The following is a 21232-nucleotide window of genomic DNA, read 5'->3' on the forward strand; positions in this document are numbered from 1 at the left end:
CTTGAGAGAGAACATGCAGAAGAAGGAGTCAGTGAAGATCTGCAGCCATAAGAACGCACTGAGGAGGTATGGGACTTTAGAAATCTGATAACAACAATATGGGACTCTAGAAATAGCAGAACAACAGGAATGATGAGTCTGACTCCATGTTCTCAGAAAGCTGATTTATTACTTTATTATACTATAGTATATTAAAGAATCTATACTAAAGAATACAGAAAGGATGCAGACAGAATGCTAAAAAGATAACAATGAAAATGGTGACTGTCTCCAGAGTCCTGACACAGCTTGGCCCTGATTGGCCAAAGAGTGAAAACAACTCCCAGTAGAATGCAATGAAACAATCACCTGTGGGTAAACAATCTCCAAACACATTCCACATGAGCACAACACAGGAGAAGCAAATGAGATCAGAATTGTTTTCCTTTTCTCTGAGGTGTCTCAGCTTCCCAGGAGAAAAATCCTAGGTGAAGGGATTTATTCAGAGAAGGTGAATGCCACAATACACAGCTTTTGCATTTTTGACATCCTGACTGGGTGCTACTGGAGCTGTACACTGTCAGTGATGCTCTGCTGGTCTTGCAGAGCTTCAGAGATCTGGCTGTTTCCCACACCACTCCTGAAAGCCAGGCATCCCTCACGGTGCTGTTTACTTATTTTCTGCAAGTTTTGGTGGCACCAGCACTGTGCCTGTCACACGCACAGATTAGGATGCCACATCCCCTCATGCCCTTTTCAAAGAATGTCACCTCACTTCAGGGTCTGCATTTTCCCCCTGGTCATTCCAGCTGGCTTAGCCACATAGGAAGCTCTTACTGAGGTAAAAACAATGAGGCTGAAATGATTTGGAGTAAAGGACTGGGCTCTCCAGGTGTTGCTCTGGTGAAAAAGGGGGCCTGGGTCACCCCATGTCTGCTCCTGGCTAAGGGTATGAAGGACGAGGACAGGAACTGGCAGCTGCCACCTTTACTTGCTTTTGATGAGGATGGATGAAGCTGCTACAAAGGGGCTGTTTGTTTTCTGGGCTGCTCTAAAGAGCTTTTTGAATCCACAGCTGCAGAACTTCTTCTGAGGGCATCACAACCACCATCAGGTCACATTGCTCAGCTTCTTCACTGCCCCGCTGGATCAGCTGGGTGGGGGGCTCTGATTCCTCCTGGAAAACAAATGCACTCCCTCAAACACCCTCAGGCTGCTTGTCCTTTTCCCCACAAAGTGTTCCTCTCATCCTTTCTGCCACAGCTGCCCAGAGAGCCCACAGCCACACAAGCTGCTAAGCTGCATTCTCACTTGAACTGGACATTTTCACATTTTCCCCAGGAGCTGTTGGTTGATTTCTCCTTGGCAAGCTGCTGAGAAGCTCAGAGGGGTAGCAGGGGACGTGGAGCAGTGCTGACAGTGGCACAGCTGGTGGGTTCAGGGAGCAGCTGCTCAGGCAGGGGCAGTCCCTGCCTCCCAAGCCCTTTCCCCAAAAGCACCAGGAGCATCTTCCCTGCTCAGGGCTTGGGGCCAAATGCAGTTCAGGGCTCCTGGATCCCTGCAGCTCAGCTCCTCACACTGCAAAGGGCAAAGCTTCCTGGCAATCTGCTTTTCTCACTGCCCCATGCTCCTGTGAATACCCACCATGCTAAAAACCAATAAAACAAACACAGTAAAAAAAAAAAAAGTTACCAGTGTGTCTGGAAGGACAGCAGCAGGGCAGCAGGAATATTGGAAGATTTTACTTATTTTCCAGGTAAGGAGAGGCAGGGTAAAAACTGCCACAGCAAAGCCAGAGGAGGAGATGAGGGCAGTAACCAGCCACATGGATGTGTCACCTGCAAATGAGAGAGCAGCAAAGCTTCTCAGAGACCCTGCAGGAAGCAGGCACTCACTGCAGCCAGCCTGAGCCCTGTGTGCCTGCTCTGCCACCCACCCTGGGCACATCCCTCCCCAGGCAACGCCAGTGCCAGGCTGGGGGGCTGCACCCCGACCCTTCCTGCTGTACCTCTGCCAAGGAACAAACACAGCACGTTTGCAAACCATGCAGAAGATTGGGGTGGAAAAAAAAAAGGAAGAGCATTTATTGGATTAAGGTTTTTTTGACTTAGAGATGGGGTAATTGAGAGGTATTTTAAAAACTTGTATTCTATTTTTATTATTATTATTTATTTTCTAAATTATATTATAATTTTTAATTTTTTATTTCCTATTTATTTTTATTCATTTAAATTATTCTATTATAATATCATTATAATAATCATACTTTATTATAATATTATTATAATATAAAATATAATAATATTATTTACAATAACTTATTAAATAATAATAAATGATTACAATAAAATAATATAATATTATTATAATACTATATATCATAATATATAGTATATAATATATATCATAATATTATAATATATATCATATTATATATTATAATATATGATAATGATATATATTATAATATATATCATAATATATAGTATTATAACTATATATTATAATATATAGTTAATATAATATTATTATAATACTATATATAATAATATATAATATTATAATGTCATAGTATACTATGATATTATATAATAATCTAATATCTATAATAACTATTATAATATAATAATATACTATTATTACAATAATATATTATAACAATATAATATTATAAGTATAGAAATATTATATTATTATCATAATCTAATTTATTTATAATTTTAAATTTAAAAATATTGTTTAATTTGAATATTTTAATTATTTAAAAATTTTAAATATTTTAATAATTGCTATTTATTTTATTATATTTTTTCTATTTTTTTAGTTTTCTGTGAAGGGTGAGACAACACAGATTTTATAATTAATGCCATCACAATCAGAAGCCAACTATTTCAGAAGCTAACTTGAAAAATTCTCTACAAATTCATTTCCCACAAGCTTTGGGCAGAGCAGGGGGCAGGAGGGAGGGCTGGCTCTTACCCTGAGCCCTCACACACTGCGTGGGGCTGAAGCTGCTGCTCCTGTTGATGGCCTGGACGTGAGTCTGAGCCTTCACACAGTACTCAGCTCCTGCCTCCATGGTGTCCAGGTGAACCACGGAGCTCACCTCCTTCAGCACCTTCTGCTGCACCTGCCACAGCCCCACAACACAAACATCAGGGCAGGGATCTCACCTCAGAGAGCAGCCCTGCCATTGGAGCCTCAAAGAACCTGGAAATGAAACAACACACCCTTCTGAGATAATATTAGTGCAGCAGGTAACACAAAGGTTGATCTTTATTGGAGGCCTCCAATGTCCACAAAGCCCACCCCCCACAGGCTGAATACTGATTTATAAGTTTAGTAAATTAGCATCATTGACAAAAGCACCAAAACTGAGCAAAAGTGGTGATGAAACCCCTCCCCCCCCCCCTCCAAGTTCAGGCCCCTTCTAAATCCTCCCTCCTCAGGTGGAACTGAAGTTTATTGGTGAAAATGAGTCTCCAAGAGCTGCTTTTCAGCCTTGCTTCCCAGGGAGAACCAAGGTAGGATAGGGGCTTTGGAATATGGTGGGAAAAGCACTGGGAAAAGCAGCTAGGAATGCAATAATTGTCTACAGAGCTCCAAAAATCTGTGTAAAGGATACTGAGATATAGAGAAGGGAAAATGTAAAAAATGATCAGGCATCACCATGATGCTTGTCCAGCAAGGAAAGGAGGGAGCAGCAGGGGATGTCTGAGCCTGTGTGAGCAGGACAAAAGGAGGATGAAAGCAGCCAGCAAAGCACAGTGGGGTGCAGGATGAGCCCCCACACCTCAGAAGGGCAGGAGGGGCTGAAGGAAGGAGCTGTAAGCCAGAGATTAATGATGATGCTGGGCCACAACCCTAGAGCAGAGCCTGGCACCCTGCTAGGAGCGGGATGTCTGAGGTCTCCACTGATCTGAGCTTTTTCTGGGTGTGATGGTGATGGATGCCAAAACCATCACTGTGCTGGGACAGGGGTGTGAGAGCTGTGCCAGGGAGCTCAGAGAGGGGATGGACCAGTTAGTGAGGGGCCAGTGAATTTGGTGTGTGCAACTGAGACACACTGCAGCAAATTGAAACTGTGTGTGACCAGCAGTACATTATTTTATTGCCATAAATAGGTCTGCATTCCTTGCTAGCAAAATGAATTTGCTGTTTCCAGTGTCCCCAGCCATGAGGGGATGGCTAACAGCTCCCCAGCTGCTCCTCTTGCTGTGCTGCAGATGCAAACCTGTTCTCACAGAAGGCCTGATCAGCCTCCAGCTCCACACATATGGAAAACTCCTACGAGCCAGGAGGGCTCTTCTGGCAGGGCAAGTCCTTCCTACCATTAAAATAGCCTTCTCCCCAGAAACATGATCTGGAGGGCCATTAGTTTGAAAAGATTTTAAGGAAAAAATCAGGTCTATGACTACCTGGGGTGATCTCTTGCAAAAACATCAAATGAGACATGTTAAATGTAAAAATAATTGAAAAAAATAAGAGTCCCAGCACAAGACTTGTATTGACCAGCAAAACTAATGTTTCCAACAGTCCAGTTGGTAGAAAGTATTCTGAAATTTTTGGAATTAATGTCGAGGTCATTAAGAGCATATAATGAAGAAGATTTAATAACTAATTAAATTAAATTAATTAGTTTTATTCATAAAACAAAAACAGATGCAAACCTACTGCTTGTTTTTAAGGTGCCAGAAAGCCCATGGACAAGGTTGATCTCATTTAGCTGCATCTCCCAGTGGGCAGTCCTGCTCCTGATGCCTCTTTATAAGCTAAAGACTTTTGTATGAGTAAATTGCTAATTGAGAGTGGCAGGAAGCCATGGTGGGGACTCAGTATTAGCAGAGGTGATCAGGAAGAATAATGAAAACTGATACCTGCTGGTGGTACTAAAAACCCACTTCACAATAGCAAAGATGACAGACAACTGTGAAGAACAGCAGGAGGATCTGGTAATAAAGCAACAAATGCAATTCAACCCCGAGAAATGTGGAATTATGCTCATGAGAATTTTTCTCCTACATTTTCACAGCATACTCCCTCAGAAACAGGAACCTGGGTTTCAGGTTCCATGGGATTGTCAGTTCTGTGGGGGTCACATTAACAATTGCTGGAGAGACAGGGGAGTGAGAAGACTTGTTTTGTTTCATGGTGCTAACACAGAGTGTTCCTGCACCTTGGGCTCTCCAGGTTTCTCCCTGCCCACCCTCGTAAAGACAAAAATAGCTGTGAGGGCTTCCAGAGGGAACAGCTGAGGAGTATGGCAGTCCTTGGCCTGGAAAAAGATACAGAATATGAAACTAATGGAGTGGTAGGGAGAGTGAATGGGGAATAATTGTTCTCTCTCTCATCCCCAAATCAATGTTGAGACTGCACAAGAGTCAAGGTGCAGAATTGCTCATTGCAGGAAGCTGTACAAACTAGAAGTTTACAGAGATTGAAAGCCAGAACAGATAAATTAATGGAACAAAAATCCATCAAGGACTACCAATGCTGCAATTTCTGCCTCAGAAAACTGAGAAAAGTTTGTCAGCACCTCATTGTGACACCTTAATCCCAGTCTGAGTAAACCAGATGAAGTTCAGAGGGGGAAGTCAGCACAAACACCTTTGGTTCCTGACTTGGGGTTTCCAGCTATAGCTTGTCACCATCATATGTTCTGGAAAAATCCCTTTGCCAGGATTTCTCTCCTGGGAAGCTGAGAAGCCTCAGAGAAAAAGGAAAACAATAATTATCTCATTTGCTTCTCCTGTGTTTTGCTGCTTTGGAATGTGGCTGGAGATTGTTTATCCAACAGGTGAATTATTTTTACTTAATGACCCATCACAGTCAGGCTGTGTTGGGACTCTGGAGAGAGTCATGGGTTTTTCATTGTTGTCTTTTAGCCCTCTGTCTGTGTCCTTTCTCTATTCTTTAGAATAGTAGTAGTATGGCATTCTTTAATATAATTATATATAATATAATTAATATATAATTATGTGATATAATTAATAGTAATATAATTGACATATAATTATAATTATATAAAAGTATTTAATATAATATAGATCATAAAGTAATAAATTAGCCTTCTAAGAACATGGAGACAGATTCATCATTTCCTCCCTTCGATGGGGGCCACAGAAAATACCTCAGTAGTTGAGGTGTGTGAGGGGACTCCTTTTCCTAGAGCAGGAGATGTGGAAAGAACAGACAAGCTCCTCCATGAGGAGCCCACAGCAACCCCTGGTGTGTGCAGGGTGAGGTGGCACCAACCCACTCCAGGCAGGTCCTGCAGCCCCACAGCAGGAGCTGGGCTGGCAAACAGGCTCTGTGTGCATCCCTCAGGGCACTCCCAGTTATTTCCTAGCCCTGAGGGTAAAACTCACCCTGCTCTCCAGGCCCTTCCTCCAGTAGAGCACCCGGAACTGGAAGGAGGGTCCCATGTCTGCCAGCTCCACCAGCAAATGGTGCCCGTCTGCCACGGCCCTCAGCTGGGGAGGGGTCAGGGAAGCTGCCAACACAGAGAGCACCATTAATACCCAGAGACAGCCCTGAGATCCCCCTTCTGCCCAGACTGGAGGGAGAGAGGCTGCCATCACCACTGGAACAACATCAACCTGCAGGAACAGCTTCAGCGGGGCAGGAACCTCTCTGCTCTTCCTCCCTGTGGGTCCAAGTACAGGAGCAGACTTCCAGCAGGAGGAGGAGAATACCATGGCTGGCATTGCAAATGGGAATTTGGCAACAGCTGAGCTGCACAGAACTTGAAAGGCTTTGAATTTTCTCCTCCAGCAGTGGAGGAGCTGCCTGGCCTGAGGGTGCCACGAGAACTGCAGCAGAAGCAGCCACAGAGGCTGGGACAGCAGATCAGGGCAGCTCTTGTGCTCCTGGGCAAGATCAGCTCTGCCACACAGCTGAACAGGAGCTGAAAAACCACTGCTGTTCATGGGAACTTTGGCAGTTATTCAAAGGTGAAGGAAAACACACGATGAGCCTCGGGGTAATTCACATGAATCCTGATTTTCTTTTAGTGTCTGCATGGTTTTAGACAGACTTGGGCTGATGATCTGCTGTGACTTCAGGTTTTGGAAATGTATGCAAGTAAATCTTGAGGCGATTTGCTTCCTGCTTACTTTGATATTCAAAGCTTGGTTTTGTCTGGGATTCTGCTGTGAGGAATATGAGTGAAATAATGAGAATCAATCGAGCAGAGATGAAACTGCACTGTACATTTATGAACTGGGAAGTTCAAGGCAGTACAGAGATCATGTTTGCACTATTTATCTGTGCCATTATTCACACTTATCTATGCCATTTTTTACCCCTCTGCTGTAGCTGAAACTTTGGGTTTCAACTTTGCTTTCAAGAAAGGAAGGAGAGTGATGCATAGTGCCATATAGAAGAGATGTTCTTAATAGAATTTGCTCTTACATCCAGTGAATTGCCACTAATACTGAGCAATATGAAAACATAAAATCCAAGCATGTACATGATGAGTGTGCCACAAATGGGAGATCTGGAAATCTACTTTGTACTTCTAAATGAAAAGCTGAAAAAAAAAAAGGTGAAAATCTCCTTAGCACCACATCTCGAAATTAAAAAAAACAAAACCAACCTGTTATCATTTGGTGGTTAAAAGCAAATATTGTGTAATGTATTAACAAAAGGACATTGCAAGATGCAGCTGTCAAACAAACAGGAGCATTTCTATCTAGCTCTGTGCTGGCACACTGGATACCAACTCTTTGAATGATGAGAAATGAAGAAGGAAGACTGACTAAATCGTTTGCTTTAGGAAGATCTTTTCAAAGTGTTTTCCATGACCTGGTGTGCTTCTGCCCCTGTGGCTTTGTCCCTGGGGCTGTGCAGTCTGGAGGAGCCCTGGCTGCCTGTGAGCCCCTGGCAGGACCTGTGGGCTGGGTCTGAGTCCCTTTGCTCCTCTCAGACTCACTGCCAGGCTTCCCAAGAGGTGTCACAGCAGAGCAGGAAAAATGCAGAAGGACAAGAACTTGCAGGGACTTTTCTTTCTCTTTTAAACATCTGTCACATTCACACTGAATCCCAGTGCAAGCTGTAGCCTCTGAACTGTCACAGCTCAGTCTGAAGGCTGTTTTGGGGTCCCTAAGACACAGGACCAAGCTGCCAAATACTTCACTGAACCATGAGATGCTGCAGCTTTTGTTCCTGTCAGTCTCAGGGGTGTCCTTGCCCTGTCTCTGCCTGACAGTGTGGTCTGTGCCTCTGTCTGTGCCTCCACAGCTGCTGGAAAAGGAAAGGATTTTTTATCTAAAGCACTCTCTAGACTATGCTTCCACACAAAGAGACACAGTCACCAGCTTAGGTGGCACTTCTGATGGTGCTGCTTTGACCAAGACCTCTGTGTGAGTGAGGATTGCTCTCTCATGAAGTAGTGAATAACTTCCAAAGTTGGAGGAATTTTTAATATTGGGTCAGTTCTGGTTTAGGAGAGAGAATTTCTTGCCTGGCTGAAGCTGATGAGTGCTGCCCATCCCAGGCTGAGAGCTGCAGTCCAACAGTGACCTCAGCAGAGCTTTCCCACCACAGTTTTTGTTGACTACATGGTAGAGGACAGAGGAAATTATTCCAGAGAAATCCTGGAAACAGTGTGCTCATTGTAATCCATGGGTTGAGCTGGACCTCAGGCTTTGCAGGATGTGGAAGGACATGGAGAAAACATACTGCATTGCTAGGAGGAAATTAATGCTGTGGGTTCTAGTTTTCTCTCCTCTTCTGAGGTTACCTCACAGATCTGGCACCATGAGAAGAGGGAACCATGGATGGGGTTTTCAGGACAGTACAAGGCACATGGAGCATGACAGGGCTGTTTTCTGAGTAAAAACTCCCTTAGGATCAGGTTCTGGACCTCTTAGAGGTGACTACTGGCTTGGATTAAATGACAGCAAGCCTGGTTGAACAGAAATCTTTAAATTTAAGGGTAAGAATGACCAGCCTGTGAAAGGAAATCCCTGCAGCCATCTTGCTTATCTTTGAAACCCTTGAAATTCAATCCCAGATGAATTTGGCTCTGCCTCGGGATGAACTCATGCCCAAGAACATTGTCTGAGAAGGGAACCCCCCCAGCCCAGGATGAGAGCAGCTGAGAAACAGGGTGTGCTCTGTGCATGTCTGTGCTCTGCCTGCCATGCACTGGGCACAAGCAGGCACCTGAGCACACCCCAACACCCAGCTGTGAGCACACCCCAACACCCAGCTGTGAGCACACCCCAACACCCAGCTGTGAGCACACCCAGCTCTGAGCACACCCCAACACCCAGCTGTGAGCACACCCCAACACCCAGCTCTGAGCACACCCCAACACCCAGCTGTGAGCACACCCAGCTCTGAGCACACCCCAACACCCAGCTCTGAGCACACCCCAACACCCAGCTCTGAGCACACTCAGCTGTGAGCACACCCCAATACCCAGCTGTGAGCACACCCAGCTGTGAGCACACCCCAACACCCAGCTGTGAGCACACCCCAACACCCAGCTGTGAGCACACCCAGCTGTGAGCACACCCAGCTGTGCGCACACCCCAATACCCAGCTGTGAGCACACCCCAATACCCAGCTGTGAGCACACCCAGCTGTGAGCACACCCCAACACCCAGCTGTGAGCACACCCAGCTGTGAACACACCCCAACACCCAGCTGTGAGCACGCAGCCCAGGAGGTGCCATTGAAGAGCAGGACGCACTCATGGCGCGGTTGAAGAAGCCTTTGGTGGTGCCCCACTGTGACTTGGTGGCACCGAGCTCTGCCCTGACACGCAGCTTGTAGGCCACAGAGGCTGAGATGTCCTCGGTGAGGTTGCAGATGGTGGCTGTGGTGAGGGAGCACTCCGAGATGGGGATCCAGCTCCCGTTGGCGTATTCCCGCTCGTATTCCCTGAGGAGGAGAGGAAGCACACAGGCAGCAGTCTGACACAAGCTCTGTTTGTGCAGCCAAAGCTGCTGCTGGGTTCTTTCCAGGTAAAACCTGCACTGGGATGCACTGGGGATGGAGCACCACAGGTGTTTGGAAGCAGTGTGGGTGTGTTTTGGATCTTATCTGGAGAAAATCATCCCAAGTTCGTGAGCCAAATGCAGCGCGGTGCTGTGGGAGGTGGGGACTGCCCACACAGTGTTGATGCATCAAGCCCTGCCCACTCATTTGACTTGATCATCCCCTGTGGGGGTACCAGTCCTTGGTTTTTCTAGGTCTGTATTGAAGGCACTAATTGAGACAGTAATTTATGTTCAGACTCAAGTGTTTATTACTTCTTATCAGTGAAACAGTCTCACTACTGTGAGTTGGGCAGCTTTCCATTAGAAGGCACAAAATGGCCAACAATCTCCTGTTCCAAGGTCTTTTTAAGACTAAACTATCCAATTAAGAACTGACACCTGGATTATTTTCCCTTTTAACCCAATAACTGATCCCACAGAGCCTGCAATGTGGACTTTTCTGCCCAATTACAAAATGCCACCCAAACCCATAAAGAAGAAGAAAGAAAAAGCATGAAGAAAAAAACCCAGGATGACACCCTGTGCCCTCCATCTTGCTTCCATCCACAACATACTAAAAATCCCAAAATTTCTCACCAAGTGATACACCTACGCAACTCTCTATAATCTATTGCACACTTTTGTGGATTCTAGTCAATCTTGAAGTCTAAGAAACTTTCTCCATGAATAAAAGTCAAAGTCAGTGCTCCCCTGGGGGTCAAGACACCCCAGAGCAAACAAAGAAATATTCCCAGTGCCCCGAGTTTCCACAATCCCCAGTCCCAAAGCCACATTATAATAAAAGTCAGAGCTCAAGATGTACCAGAAACCTCCTGTGGTGTCAAATGTTTAAAATGGTTACAAGAAATAAAGCTCAATGTTTTATCCTTCCTCCTCTAAATAAAATGTTGCAAAGCTTCTTAACTTTTGAATTCTTGGATAGAGGCAGATTTCTTACATGGAATTGATGCACACCTTGGATTACTCCAGCATCTATTAACTTGCAAACTGTTCCAGAATTGGAGCAAAAGGAATTTTTCCTTTCTCATTAACAGTGCTAAACTTCTCTTAGGATTGTGAACTGAATATGAACTAGACACCCAAAAATTTAGAGCCTAAAGTTGAGATAAACAATGTTCAAAAGGCAAAAAGTATTAAAAAAACTTGAGTAGTTACCCTTGAAACTCAACTGAGTATCTCACAGTTGCTCCCTGGACGATCACAGGACTCCAAGTTAAGAAGTGTTTCATGTTGGTTGAAAGAATGGAGATACTCTGAGGTGCTGGCAACAAAGCATCTCCTCCTAAAATTCCCAGCAAAAGAAAGGGAAAAAAAAAGGAATTTACTGGTGGGGGAAAAAAAAAGCTTAGAAGAATAGTGCAAAACAGTGTTTTTCATCAGAGATGGACACGCTTCATTTCACTACAGTCACTTCAGTGTTTGAAGTATTTTACAGAGAAGAAGAAAGGATGGAGCAGCTCAGCTAAAAGTGCTCCTTTTCCTTATTTCTGTTTTTCATTGTATCACTAAAACAGTTTGACCAAGACCTCTGTGTGAGTGAGGATTTCTCCTTCATGAAGTAATGAATAACTTCCAAAGATGGATGAATTTCAGTTCTGGTTTAGGAGAGAGAATTTCTTGCCTGGCTGAAGCTGATGAGTGCTGCCTATCCCAGGCTGAGAGCTGCAGTCCAACAGTGACCTCAGCAGAGCTTTCGCACCACAGTTTTTGTGGTGGGAGGAAAAGGCCAAGCCCTCCAGTTGGGTTTAATGGAGCCAAATAACAGACTTGGCTCTGGGGCACTCCATAAACTGTTCCAAGGAGGCTGTGGTTCCAAATGTGCTGCTCCTTTCCTCCTGGATTTGCTGCTGAGGGAGATCCCAGCTCTGGGACAGCTCCTTTATTGTATTAGCAGGGAATGCCCTGATGAAGGCAGGAATGATGAGTCTGACTCCATGTTCTCAGAAGGCTGATTTATTACTTTATGATACTATATTATATTAAAGAATGCTATACTAAACTATACTAAAGACTACAGCAAGGATACATACAGAATGCTAAAAAGATAATAATGAAAACTGGTGACTGTCTCCAGAGTCCTGACACAGCTTGGCCCTGATTGGCCAAAGAGTGAAAACAACTCCCAGCAGAATGCAATGGAACAATCACCTGTGGGTAAACAATCTCCAAACACATTCCACATGTGAGCACAACACAGGAGAAGCAAATGAGTTCAGAATTGTTTTCCTTTTCTCTGAGGCTTCTCAGCTTCCCAGGAGAAAAATCCTGGGCAAAGGGATTTATTCAGAGAATGTGAATGCTACACTCCTTCAACATTTCAGGATTCTGACAATGGAGGGGCCTGTATGCTGTGATCAAAGTTTATTAATAGAATAAGCTTATTCCATGTTCTATAACTGGAATTATTACTTCCCTCTGAGGTTTCCACAGCATGACTATGGGATGGTAGTTGATTTTACCCTGGGGTATCTTCATATAAGATCCTTTGAAGCACAGGAGGCAAGATTCCCCATGGACACATCCTGCATTACACTGTGTAAACTTATCAGACTTCTGCTACTTTCCAGTCCCAGGAAAATCCCATTCTCTCTGCTCAGCAGGGAATGGTTCCCAAGGAACCACTGGGAGGGAAGAATGGATGGACTGGTTTCTATCAACCCACTGGTGAACACTCTCCCCAAAACAAGGTAACTGTGCTATCACTGTGTGTTACTGTAAGATTATTTTTTGATTAAATTTATTTCACTTAACCAGGTTTGTCTTTAACTGCCACTAAAAAGTGTTTTCTTCTGAGCCATGTTTAGAAAGTCAAGCAGTAAATTGTCAGTTGTTCTACCCAGGATCAAACCAGGCTGACAAGTCCATGAGCAATGTTTTTTTAAAACATTGGAACAATAGCTGTCTAATTTCCTCTATCATATCTTTATAAAATCACTAATGATGTGGGGAACTGTTATGCCAACTCTCTTATGATTCTTTGGCACAGGTCATACATTGTTGACACAATGCTCAACTGCTCTTTGAAATAAAATTCAGATTTCTCTGGGATGAGAAATTTTCTTCCTTGTCCTTTAGAAAACGGAAGGGTCACTCTCTGCCACATCAGCAGTTCTGGTAGGTTGAGACTCCATACACTCAGAGCACTGTAGTCAAGGCACTTTTAGTCTTTAAAAAATGAAAAAAGCAAAGTTTTTAATGACCTTCACACTGCAGCAGAATCACAGGATGAACGAGGTTGGCAAAGCAAAGCATAACCACCCATTTGGTCTCTTGTGTTCTCCATGATTCTCAACGTTCAGATTTCTTGTTACTTTTCCTTGTGTTTGGTTCCCATGTTAATTTTGGGATTTGGCATACCTGAGGCTGTGAATTCCATACCAGATTTCATTCCATGAACAAACATTGGCTCTCCCCACGACTCAAGAGACACAATGGAGCTCCAGGTCTGAGCAGAGTGAACTGCACTGAAGGTTTTCCTATCTTTTCAAGTCATGGCTTTAGGACATTTTTGATATAAATTTTTTTTGCATTCAATAGTACTAAACCCTATATTATTAAACTATCTAGAAACCTATTTTAAAAGCAGAGAGTTCTGAATTGGACTATCAGTCTTGTAATGGCCCAAGGGTTATTTCCTGTCTGCTGAGACCAATCTTCATTTCCTGGCTATGCTTGGCTTAGTGCACTTTTTTCTTGTCAAAACCAGTGAGTCTTCTACTGGCACAGTGACTGCCACCTCGCTTCAGCTGAACCACAAAAGCTCATACAGAATTTAGGAAAATTCAGAATTATGAAAAGTTCATACAGAAATTCTTTCCTTCTTTCGCTAAGAAAAACTCTGTATCCAATGGCAATATATGTGCCTCTATAAAAGCAGTTCAGTGGTTTAAGTTTCTGTTTGGCATTATATGCTGAAAATTACAGTTTGGAGGAGAGTTCATGCTTTTCCAGAGTACTTTTGATCTAGACATAATTCTGTGTCGTAGCCAAGCAAATTATATTTATGGTTTCTCCCACCCATCTGTTGCAACAGCCCACAAAGCAATTGTAACAAACACAAATTTAACAGTGGGAGGAAAGACAATTCTAGATTATATAAACAGCACTGAGTACAAACAGTGAAGTGTTTGAATGCTGAAATAATCCATCAGCTCTGGTTTGTCCATTTTGAGGGAGAAGGAAACAATAATCATCCAAAGCAGGAGAGAGCTGGAAAGAGAGCACAGGCAGGACCCAGAGGGCTGAGAGCCCAGGGCTGTCACATTTCCATCTGGTTTTGGATCCACCAGCAGCCTCACAGGAAAAGCCAAACTACAATAATTCAAGCCAGCGTATTGACTCTCACCCTAATGTCTCCAGTCATGCCAAAGAAATGATATTTTCTCTGTAAATGGCATTTTTGTCTCCTACCCTATCAGCAGTATATTCTATTTAATTTGTTACTCAAAGAATACATTTCCATTTAGAATGGGATGACCCTTTTAATTTAATATTTTTATTCTCTTTGCGTTAGAGAATGACAATTAAAAAAGCAAACCATGGTCAAGTCTAGTACATGTGTCTGTCTTACATTTCAGTCTAAAATACCTTAAATAAACCTTGATAAAGTTTCATTCCTCAGGGGTAGATTTTAATATCCTCATTGCTCTGTGAATATAGAACAATATAATGTTTCCTCATTACTTGCTGTTACTTCATCACTACTATCACCACTACTTACTGCTAAGTGTATGTGAACAGTGTAAAAATTTAATACAGTTATCTCTTTATTTGTAATATTATCTCCTTTCAAGGGTTCAACAAACACAAGAAGAAACAGCAAGCTCAGACTTGGTGCAGTACAGTGTTCAGGAATGCTTTACCTGGCATATCCCTTAAATCTTTATATATAAAAGGCCTTATATATATATAAGGCTGAAAATCCTTCCTGTAATGGTAATAAGCATTGGCTTTTTAACTTCCAGTCATTGTATTGTTTAATCTTCTTTTGCTAATCTGGAGACCAACAATGCCACCAGCTTTTTGTGTCTTGGAGCATGGTCTGACTCTCCATTTGGGGAAATTTCAGTCCAGGGGAATCTGACAAGGGAATTCCCAATTCTCAACACTGATAACAAGAAAATAACGTCTATAACATCCTGAGAAGAGAAAGGCATTTCTTTGTTAGCTAAATGTTAAAAAGGAAACCCACACATCTCTAAGTCCTAGAAATAGCAATTTCCAGGAGGATAATACATTATGCTAAAAATCTCTTTGGCTAGAACTCCAACCTGCAGGCTCTGGGGCCATCCCCCCCTCATCTGCTGATTAACCAAACTCACAGCAAGAAGCAAGACCCTGGTACATCCCCTTTGGCTTTTTGTGTCCTCAGAACCCAGAATCAAACCCCAACTCCTGGGCTAGACAGGAACACACTGCCTGCTGCCCTGGAGTCTGCTCTGCACAGCCACAGGAGCAGCTTGGAGCATCCACATTCCACCAAATAAATGTTCTCTGCTCAGGAAGGAGCCTGGGATGTGAATTTTTGTATTTCAGGCCGAGGCCAAGAGGATGGCAGACAGGGTATAAGTTATCCCAGCTTCCCTCCTACTCTCTGTCACAATGTGAGGCTGGCAGTCACCACCCACACGGGCAGCAGTGCTCCTGCCTGGAACAGCACTCAGGTAGCCAAGCCTTAAGCAAAAATACAGTAAAAACAACTCCACATTTCTTTAAAAAAACATTGTCTAGCTCTGACATCCTATAAAATATAGTTGTCATAATCTTCCCTATTGCACAGAATAAACTTTGCCAGCAGAAACCACTTGATGCTGTCATTGGATTCTCTCTGAGCATCTAAGAGCTACAAATAGTGAGGCAGCTGTAAAATGATTTTTTCTGAGGCAGAAGAAAAAAAATGAAGCACAAGACAACCGGAACGTTGTTGACACAACCAAAAATGGCACATTGAGGAAACCTGGACCAGGGAAAACCCAGGCACACTGGCCATGTTTGCTTTGTGGAGGACTGAGATTGCAGACACTGGAATGCAGTCAGGAGATGGAGACCAAGCTCCTCTGAGATGGGTCTGGTGTGGGGCATTTCCTTGGAGAAGCAGATTACCAATTGCACAGCCTCCTTCCAGGGTGCAGGAGACCCTCAGAGATGTCTTCTCAGACAAGTGATTCTTCTCCTCAGAGAAGAGTGATTCACTTCTCCTCAGAGAAGTGATTTGAGCTATTAATTAGCACTTTATATCCTTCCTCTCTGACCCTGCATCCCCTCCACAGGCAGAGCATCCCTGTGCTCAGAGTGATCAGCATTGAAAGAAGAATTGAGAGCAGCAAAAGAGCAGAGACAAATACAGAATTACTTAAATTCCTTCAAACTGAAATTTCCCTCTAGAGTTCAGAAATGACCTGCAGAACAGAATTTACAGATTGCCTTTTTCATTTGCTTATTCTGATATTCATTTTAGAAAAAGAATTAAAATTCAAGATTGCCTGACCTTGTACTCATTTAATTTAAGTGCTGCTGAGGCATCTTGAACAAAAGGACAGGAGAATTTATTACTCACTCACAGCCTCTCTGTCTCCTGCCTGGGTCAGTGAAGATCTTTCAGCCATTTACCTGAGAGACTTGGAGCGCTCAGAGTGCACAGGAAGAGGCAGATGAGCTCTGGTGGCATTTTGCTCAGGTTTCCCCCAGGTTCACTCCCTGTTCCACATCTGAGGAGTTTCCCCTGGCAGCCAGGGAGCCTTTTCTGAGCCAGCCATGGTGGGCAGTGAGTGGAGGCTGCTATGACACTCCTCCTGCAGAGTGCCAAAGAGGCACAGAGATTGTTTGGGAGGTGCAGCTGCAGGGAGTGCCAGGTAATTGCTGCCAGCAGCTCTGTGCAGGTCTGTACAGCTCTCTGCTGGATGGGGTAACTCTGCTTCACTCCCTGACAGATTTCATGGCTTCAACAGAGGCTGGTAAGGAGGAAAGAGGAGATGTTGGGTTTTTCCATGCAGCTGTAAGTGCTCACTCCTCTGCTCAGCTGTTGGATCAAGCCCTTTTGTGACCCAGAGATGGGGCAACTCAGAGGTGTTTTAAAAACTTTCATTCCATTTTCAGTCTCATGGGAAGGCTGAAACAATACAGATGTTATAATTCATGCCATCACAATCAGAAGCCAACCATTTCCTAATTACAATACATTATAAATTACAATACATTATAAATTACAATACAGTATAAGTGTTTCTTGGCCTATCAGCTTTAGCCACACCATGCTGCAAATGCCTTTATGCCAATAATTTAAAATTACCCCTCATGGGCCCCACTACAATGCATCTTTCATAGTTCTATTTCTCCGAAGAGATATCCAGTCTTATTTACAAAACCATCCTTAGAAACTTGTTTCTAGTTCCATTTCTCTCTCAACAGAATCTGTCCTATTCCATGGCATTTCTCAGTCAGCATTTCTTATCTCAAAGTTTGCATGTGGATGCACACTGTGTGAGCCCTCTGTCAGGCTTTGAGATTTCTCTACAAATCCATTTCCCACATTTAGCCCCAAACTAGATAAATCCTGATGCTTCCAAGCACCAGGAAGGTTTCCTCATATTCCTATGGCATGTTTTGTGTCCTTGCACAAGGAACTGATGGAAGGGACCTGAGTCCTCCAATTTATCTACAACAGCACTCTTCTGGTGGCTGTATTGGCTGTGTGCTGAGCAGGAAATTTTGTTTCTAGGTCTGATTTGGTGCAGGCACAGGTATCCTGTGGTTTTCCATCTTCCAGACTGTGCTGCTTTCCTCACCTGGAGTGAAGGCAGGATTTTCATCTGGATGCAGCTCTGAGACCTGAGAGCCCAAACCAGCCCAGGCTCCAGGGCAGCAGCAGCAGCAGCAGCTCCCTTTCTGCTCCAGGCTGGCTTCTTCAGGGTGGAGTATTTTCTGTGTGGTATTTTCTGGGTCCCCCATGGCAGGAAGGAAATGATGAATCTGACTCCATGTTCTTAGAAGGCTAATTTATTATTTTATGGTATTATATTATATTATATTAATTATGCTATACTAAAGAATAGAGAAAGGATACAGACAGAAAGCTTAACAAGATACTTATGAATCTCATGACTCTCTCCAGAGTCTGACACAGCCTGACCATGATTGGTCATTAAGTAAAAACAATTCACATGAAACCAATCAAACAACTACATGTTGGATAAACAATCTCCAAACCACATTCCAAAGCAGCAAAACACAGGAGAAGCAAATGAGATAATATTGTTTTCCTTTTTTCTCTGAGGCTTCTCAGCTTCCCAGGAGAAGAATCCTGGGCAAAGAGGATTTTTCCAGAAAACAGGACAGTGACAGCCAAGGGAAAGGCAAAGTTTAGGGGGAAGCTCCTCATGGTCTGCAAAAGGTCATTTAAATGAAATGAAAGTCTGGCTGTACAGGTAATTTAAGCAAAGGCCAATCCCACCAAATGCCACCAAATGCTTTTAGCTCTGATGAAAGCAAATATTAGAAACCTCCCTTCTAAACTACTTCCTCCTCATCCTCACCACTTGCCACCTTAGAAGGGGCTTTTAGTTCTTACAAGTTTTGTCTCCTGTCTAAGACCTTTTAATTCAGATACATGACTTCTGTTTTAAGTGGTGAACAAAAGGGATCTGTCAAAACTTGTATAGTACATATTTTCCAAGGAAAGAAACTGTGGGGTTTTTTGGATTTATGAAAGAATAAAAATAATATTCAGTTAAGCAAATGTCTCCAGATTCTCAGACATGCAGGAGCAGCACAATCAAAAATCCCCACATTTGCTCCTCCCTTCCCTCATCTCCCTTCTTCCTTTCATTTCTTCTTTCCTTTCCTTTCTACCCCCTCTCTTCCCTTTCCTCTTTCCTATCCTTCCTCTCACTTCCCTTCTCCCTCCATCCCTACCTCTGTCCCTTCCTGCATCCCTCCCAACCTCCCTTTCCTTCTCCTCTCCATCTTTGGGACAGACTGAGAGGCCTCTGAACACTTCCCAAACCTGGGAATGTTTTCCTTCCATGGTAGAAGGATGTTCTCTGAAACACCTTTCAAGTCCTCTTTTATCTTCTTGCTCTTCATTATCCCAATCTCCTGTTCCTTTTACCCAAGATCTGTACAGATAACCCAGAGGTGGCTGTTGTGCTGAGTGACTTTGTTATTGTTGGGAAAATCATGAGGTCCAAGAGGAAAACATGAATGTGTTTAACAGTATTAACAATAGGACAATGTGTCTTATGTGGGAAGCAAAAGAAAGATTTGCAGAAAAAAGGCAAAATTTACTTGTCAGTAAAGTAAAAACCACTAATTTGTTCAGGGAAACAACACTAATTTGTTCTCTTGTTGTACCAAGAAATGATAAATAAGGCAGGTCTGAAGTTTGAACTATTCTGTTAGAGCTGTGTGGCATATCTGCATCTTAACTAGGTTGTTCTTGTGGTGCCATAAACATGAGGAGGAATTTTGATTAAATATCTTGATAAATATTCAGACATAAGCTGAGAAGAATCTCAAAGCCTGTATGATGTGTCAGAATTGTGCCTCACACCATTCACTTTATTACTCAAACAGATGCACAGAAGAGAGTTTTCACACAGTTTGCATGAAATTTACTGGGATTGAGTCCACAGCTGGAAGTTTTGCTTCCCAAAGATTTCTCCCTGTCTATGAGCAAGTCAGAGCTTTCATTTTCAAGGGTGGGGAAGATGAATGCAGGCCTATTTCATAATTAATCAGTCATTAGCAATGAGAGGGAGAGTGGGTCGGCCATAACAGTGAGGATTGCAGCTGTCCTGGGTTATCAGCAAGGTTCCAAAATGAAAACTGTGATAATAATGTATTATATTTCCTGCCTTAATGTGGTGTGGGTAAAGAAAACTCAAGGTGGAGGCCTAAGGTAGTGCACATCCAGGGCTGAGGGGTGCAGAACAGCAGGCTTGGAATAGAGGTGATTATTTAGATTACAGCAGCAATAAAAGTGGCAAAACACCTTCTGATATTTCCCCCTGTTCTGAAGTGCTGTATGAAAATACATGGTTTTATAGAGATAAAAGGGACTCTTTCAGCTGTCCGATTTTACCTTCAGAACTGTACCAGTTTTACACCAGTTTTGAAATTACTGAAACAAACATTTTATAACTTTTCCTTATTATGATTATGGTCCCAATTATGTCCCTGTGCAATATTTTAATGTTATTCAGCATGAGTTTCTAAAGATAAAAGATACTAAACATGTATTTCTAAAGATAAACATCTGTCTGATTAACTTTGTTTAGCAATTCTTGCCTTGCATTTCAAGTTATTCAGGCCAGTAGTTGCACCAGCAAGCCAGGATGCTGTGGAATTGCTGTGGAATCCATACCTAATTCAGCGTGGGTTGATCACATGAGGTTATTTCCAAGGAAAATGGACTGAAGGAACAGAAAAGAGAAGACACAGGTGACAAATGAAAAGGGAAAGTTTCAGTTATTTGAATAGCAACTGGGCAGGGATTTATATAACTCCCTATGACATCCTCTGTTATACACAGATATCCTGGTGGATGTTCAAACATTTCAATGATTGATTTATTTATATGTGTATTGTGATATGCTTAAGATTCCAGTCTGTGGAAGAACCTACATAAATGTGAAAAATATAGAAAAATATTTTTTCTGATGAAATCACTGAGGGAGAAATCATCTCTGGTTAGGAGAAGACCTGAAGCCTTGCAGACCTGACCAGTGTGTGTAGTAGTTCTGTCTGCTGGAGGCTTCCCCATGACCTTGCTGTTAGTGCAGAGCCCTTGCTTCAGGATTTACCTCCATTGCAAAACCCCTGTGTGGGAGTGGAGAGAAGGGAAAACCATATTTTGGGAGGCAGCATGTGGCTGCCGTTCTCAGGATTGGAAACAGGTTTGGGAACTGCTCTCATTTCCTAACAATAACAAAGTCACTGACTACAGCATCCACATTTTGGTTATCTGTACAAATATTGGCTAAAAGTAGGTAAAACAGGAGATTGGGATAATGAAGAGCAAGAAAATAAAAATGACTTGAAAGGTGTTTCAGAGAACATCCTTCTACCATGGAAGGAAAACATTCCCAGGTTTGGGAAGTGTTCAGAGGCCTCTCAGTCTGTCCCAAAGATGGAGAGGAGAAGGAAAAGGGAGGTTGGGAGGGATGCAGGAAGGGACAGAGGTAGGGATGGAGGGAGAAGGGAAGTGAGAGGAAGGATAGGAAAGAGGAAAGGGAAGAGAGGGGGTA

The 21232-nt window shown here is 43.2% G+C and overlaps 1 protein-coding gene across 1 annotated transcript; it reads right to left on the reverse strand.

The window, feature by feature from the left end:
• Positions 1-177: 177 nt before the first annotated feature.
• IL20RB (interleukin 20 receptor subunit beta) lies at positions 178-19070 on the reverse strand. The gene is made up of 8 exons (XM_066561137.1): positions 18991-19070; positions 16599-16780; positions 11145-11271; positions 9680-9870; positions 6348-6472; positions 2959-3109; positions 1672-1817; positions 178-1156 (listed from the first exon to the last, which is right to left on the reverse strand). The coding sequence occupies exons 1-8, from the start codon at positions 19068-19070 to the stop codon at positions 1031-1033; spliced, it is 1128 nt and encodes a 375-aa protein (XP_066417234.1). The 3' UTR covers positions 178-1030.
• Positions 19071-21232: the final 2162 nt, after the last annotated feature.

Source organism: Molothrus aeneus, chromosome 16, assembly GCF_037042795.1.
Source record: "Molothrus aeneus isolate 106 chromosome 16, BPBGC_Maene_1.0, whole genome shotgun sequence".
Taxonomy (NCBI): domain Eukaryota; kingdom Metazoa; phylum Chordata; class Aves; order Passeriformes; family Icteridae; genus Molothrus; species Molothrus aeneus.

Bases quoted from the DNA above. Each gene is read 5' to 3' on its own strand.
- IL20RB (XM_066561137.1), bottom strand. From the start codon at position 19,070: ATGAAGAGCAAGAAGATAAAAGAGGACTTGAAAGGTGTTTCAGAGAAC. The intron at 11,272-16,598 runs GTAAATGGCTGA...TGGGAATTTTAG, and splicing joins GAGCGCTCCAAGTCTCTCAG to GAGGAGATGCTTTGTTGCCA. The intron at 9,871-11,144 runs GTAACTACTCAA...TCTCCTCCTCAG, and splicing joins TACTCAGTTGAGTTTCAAGG to GGAATACGAGCGGGAATACG.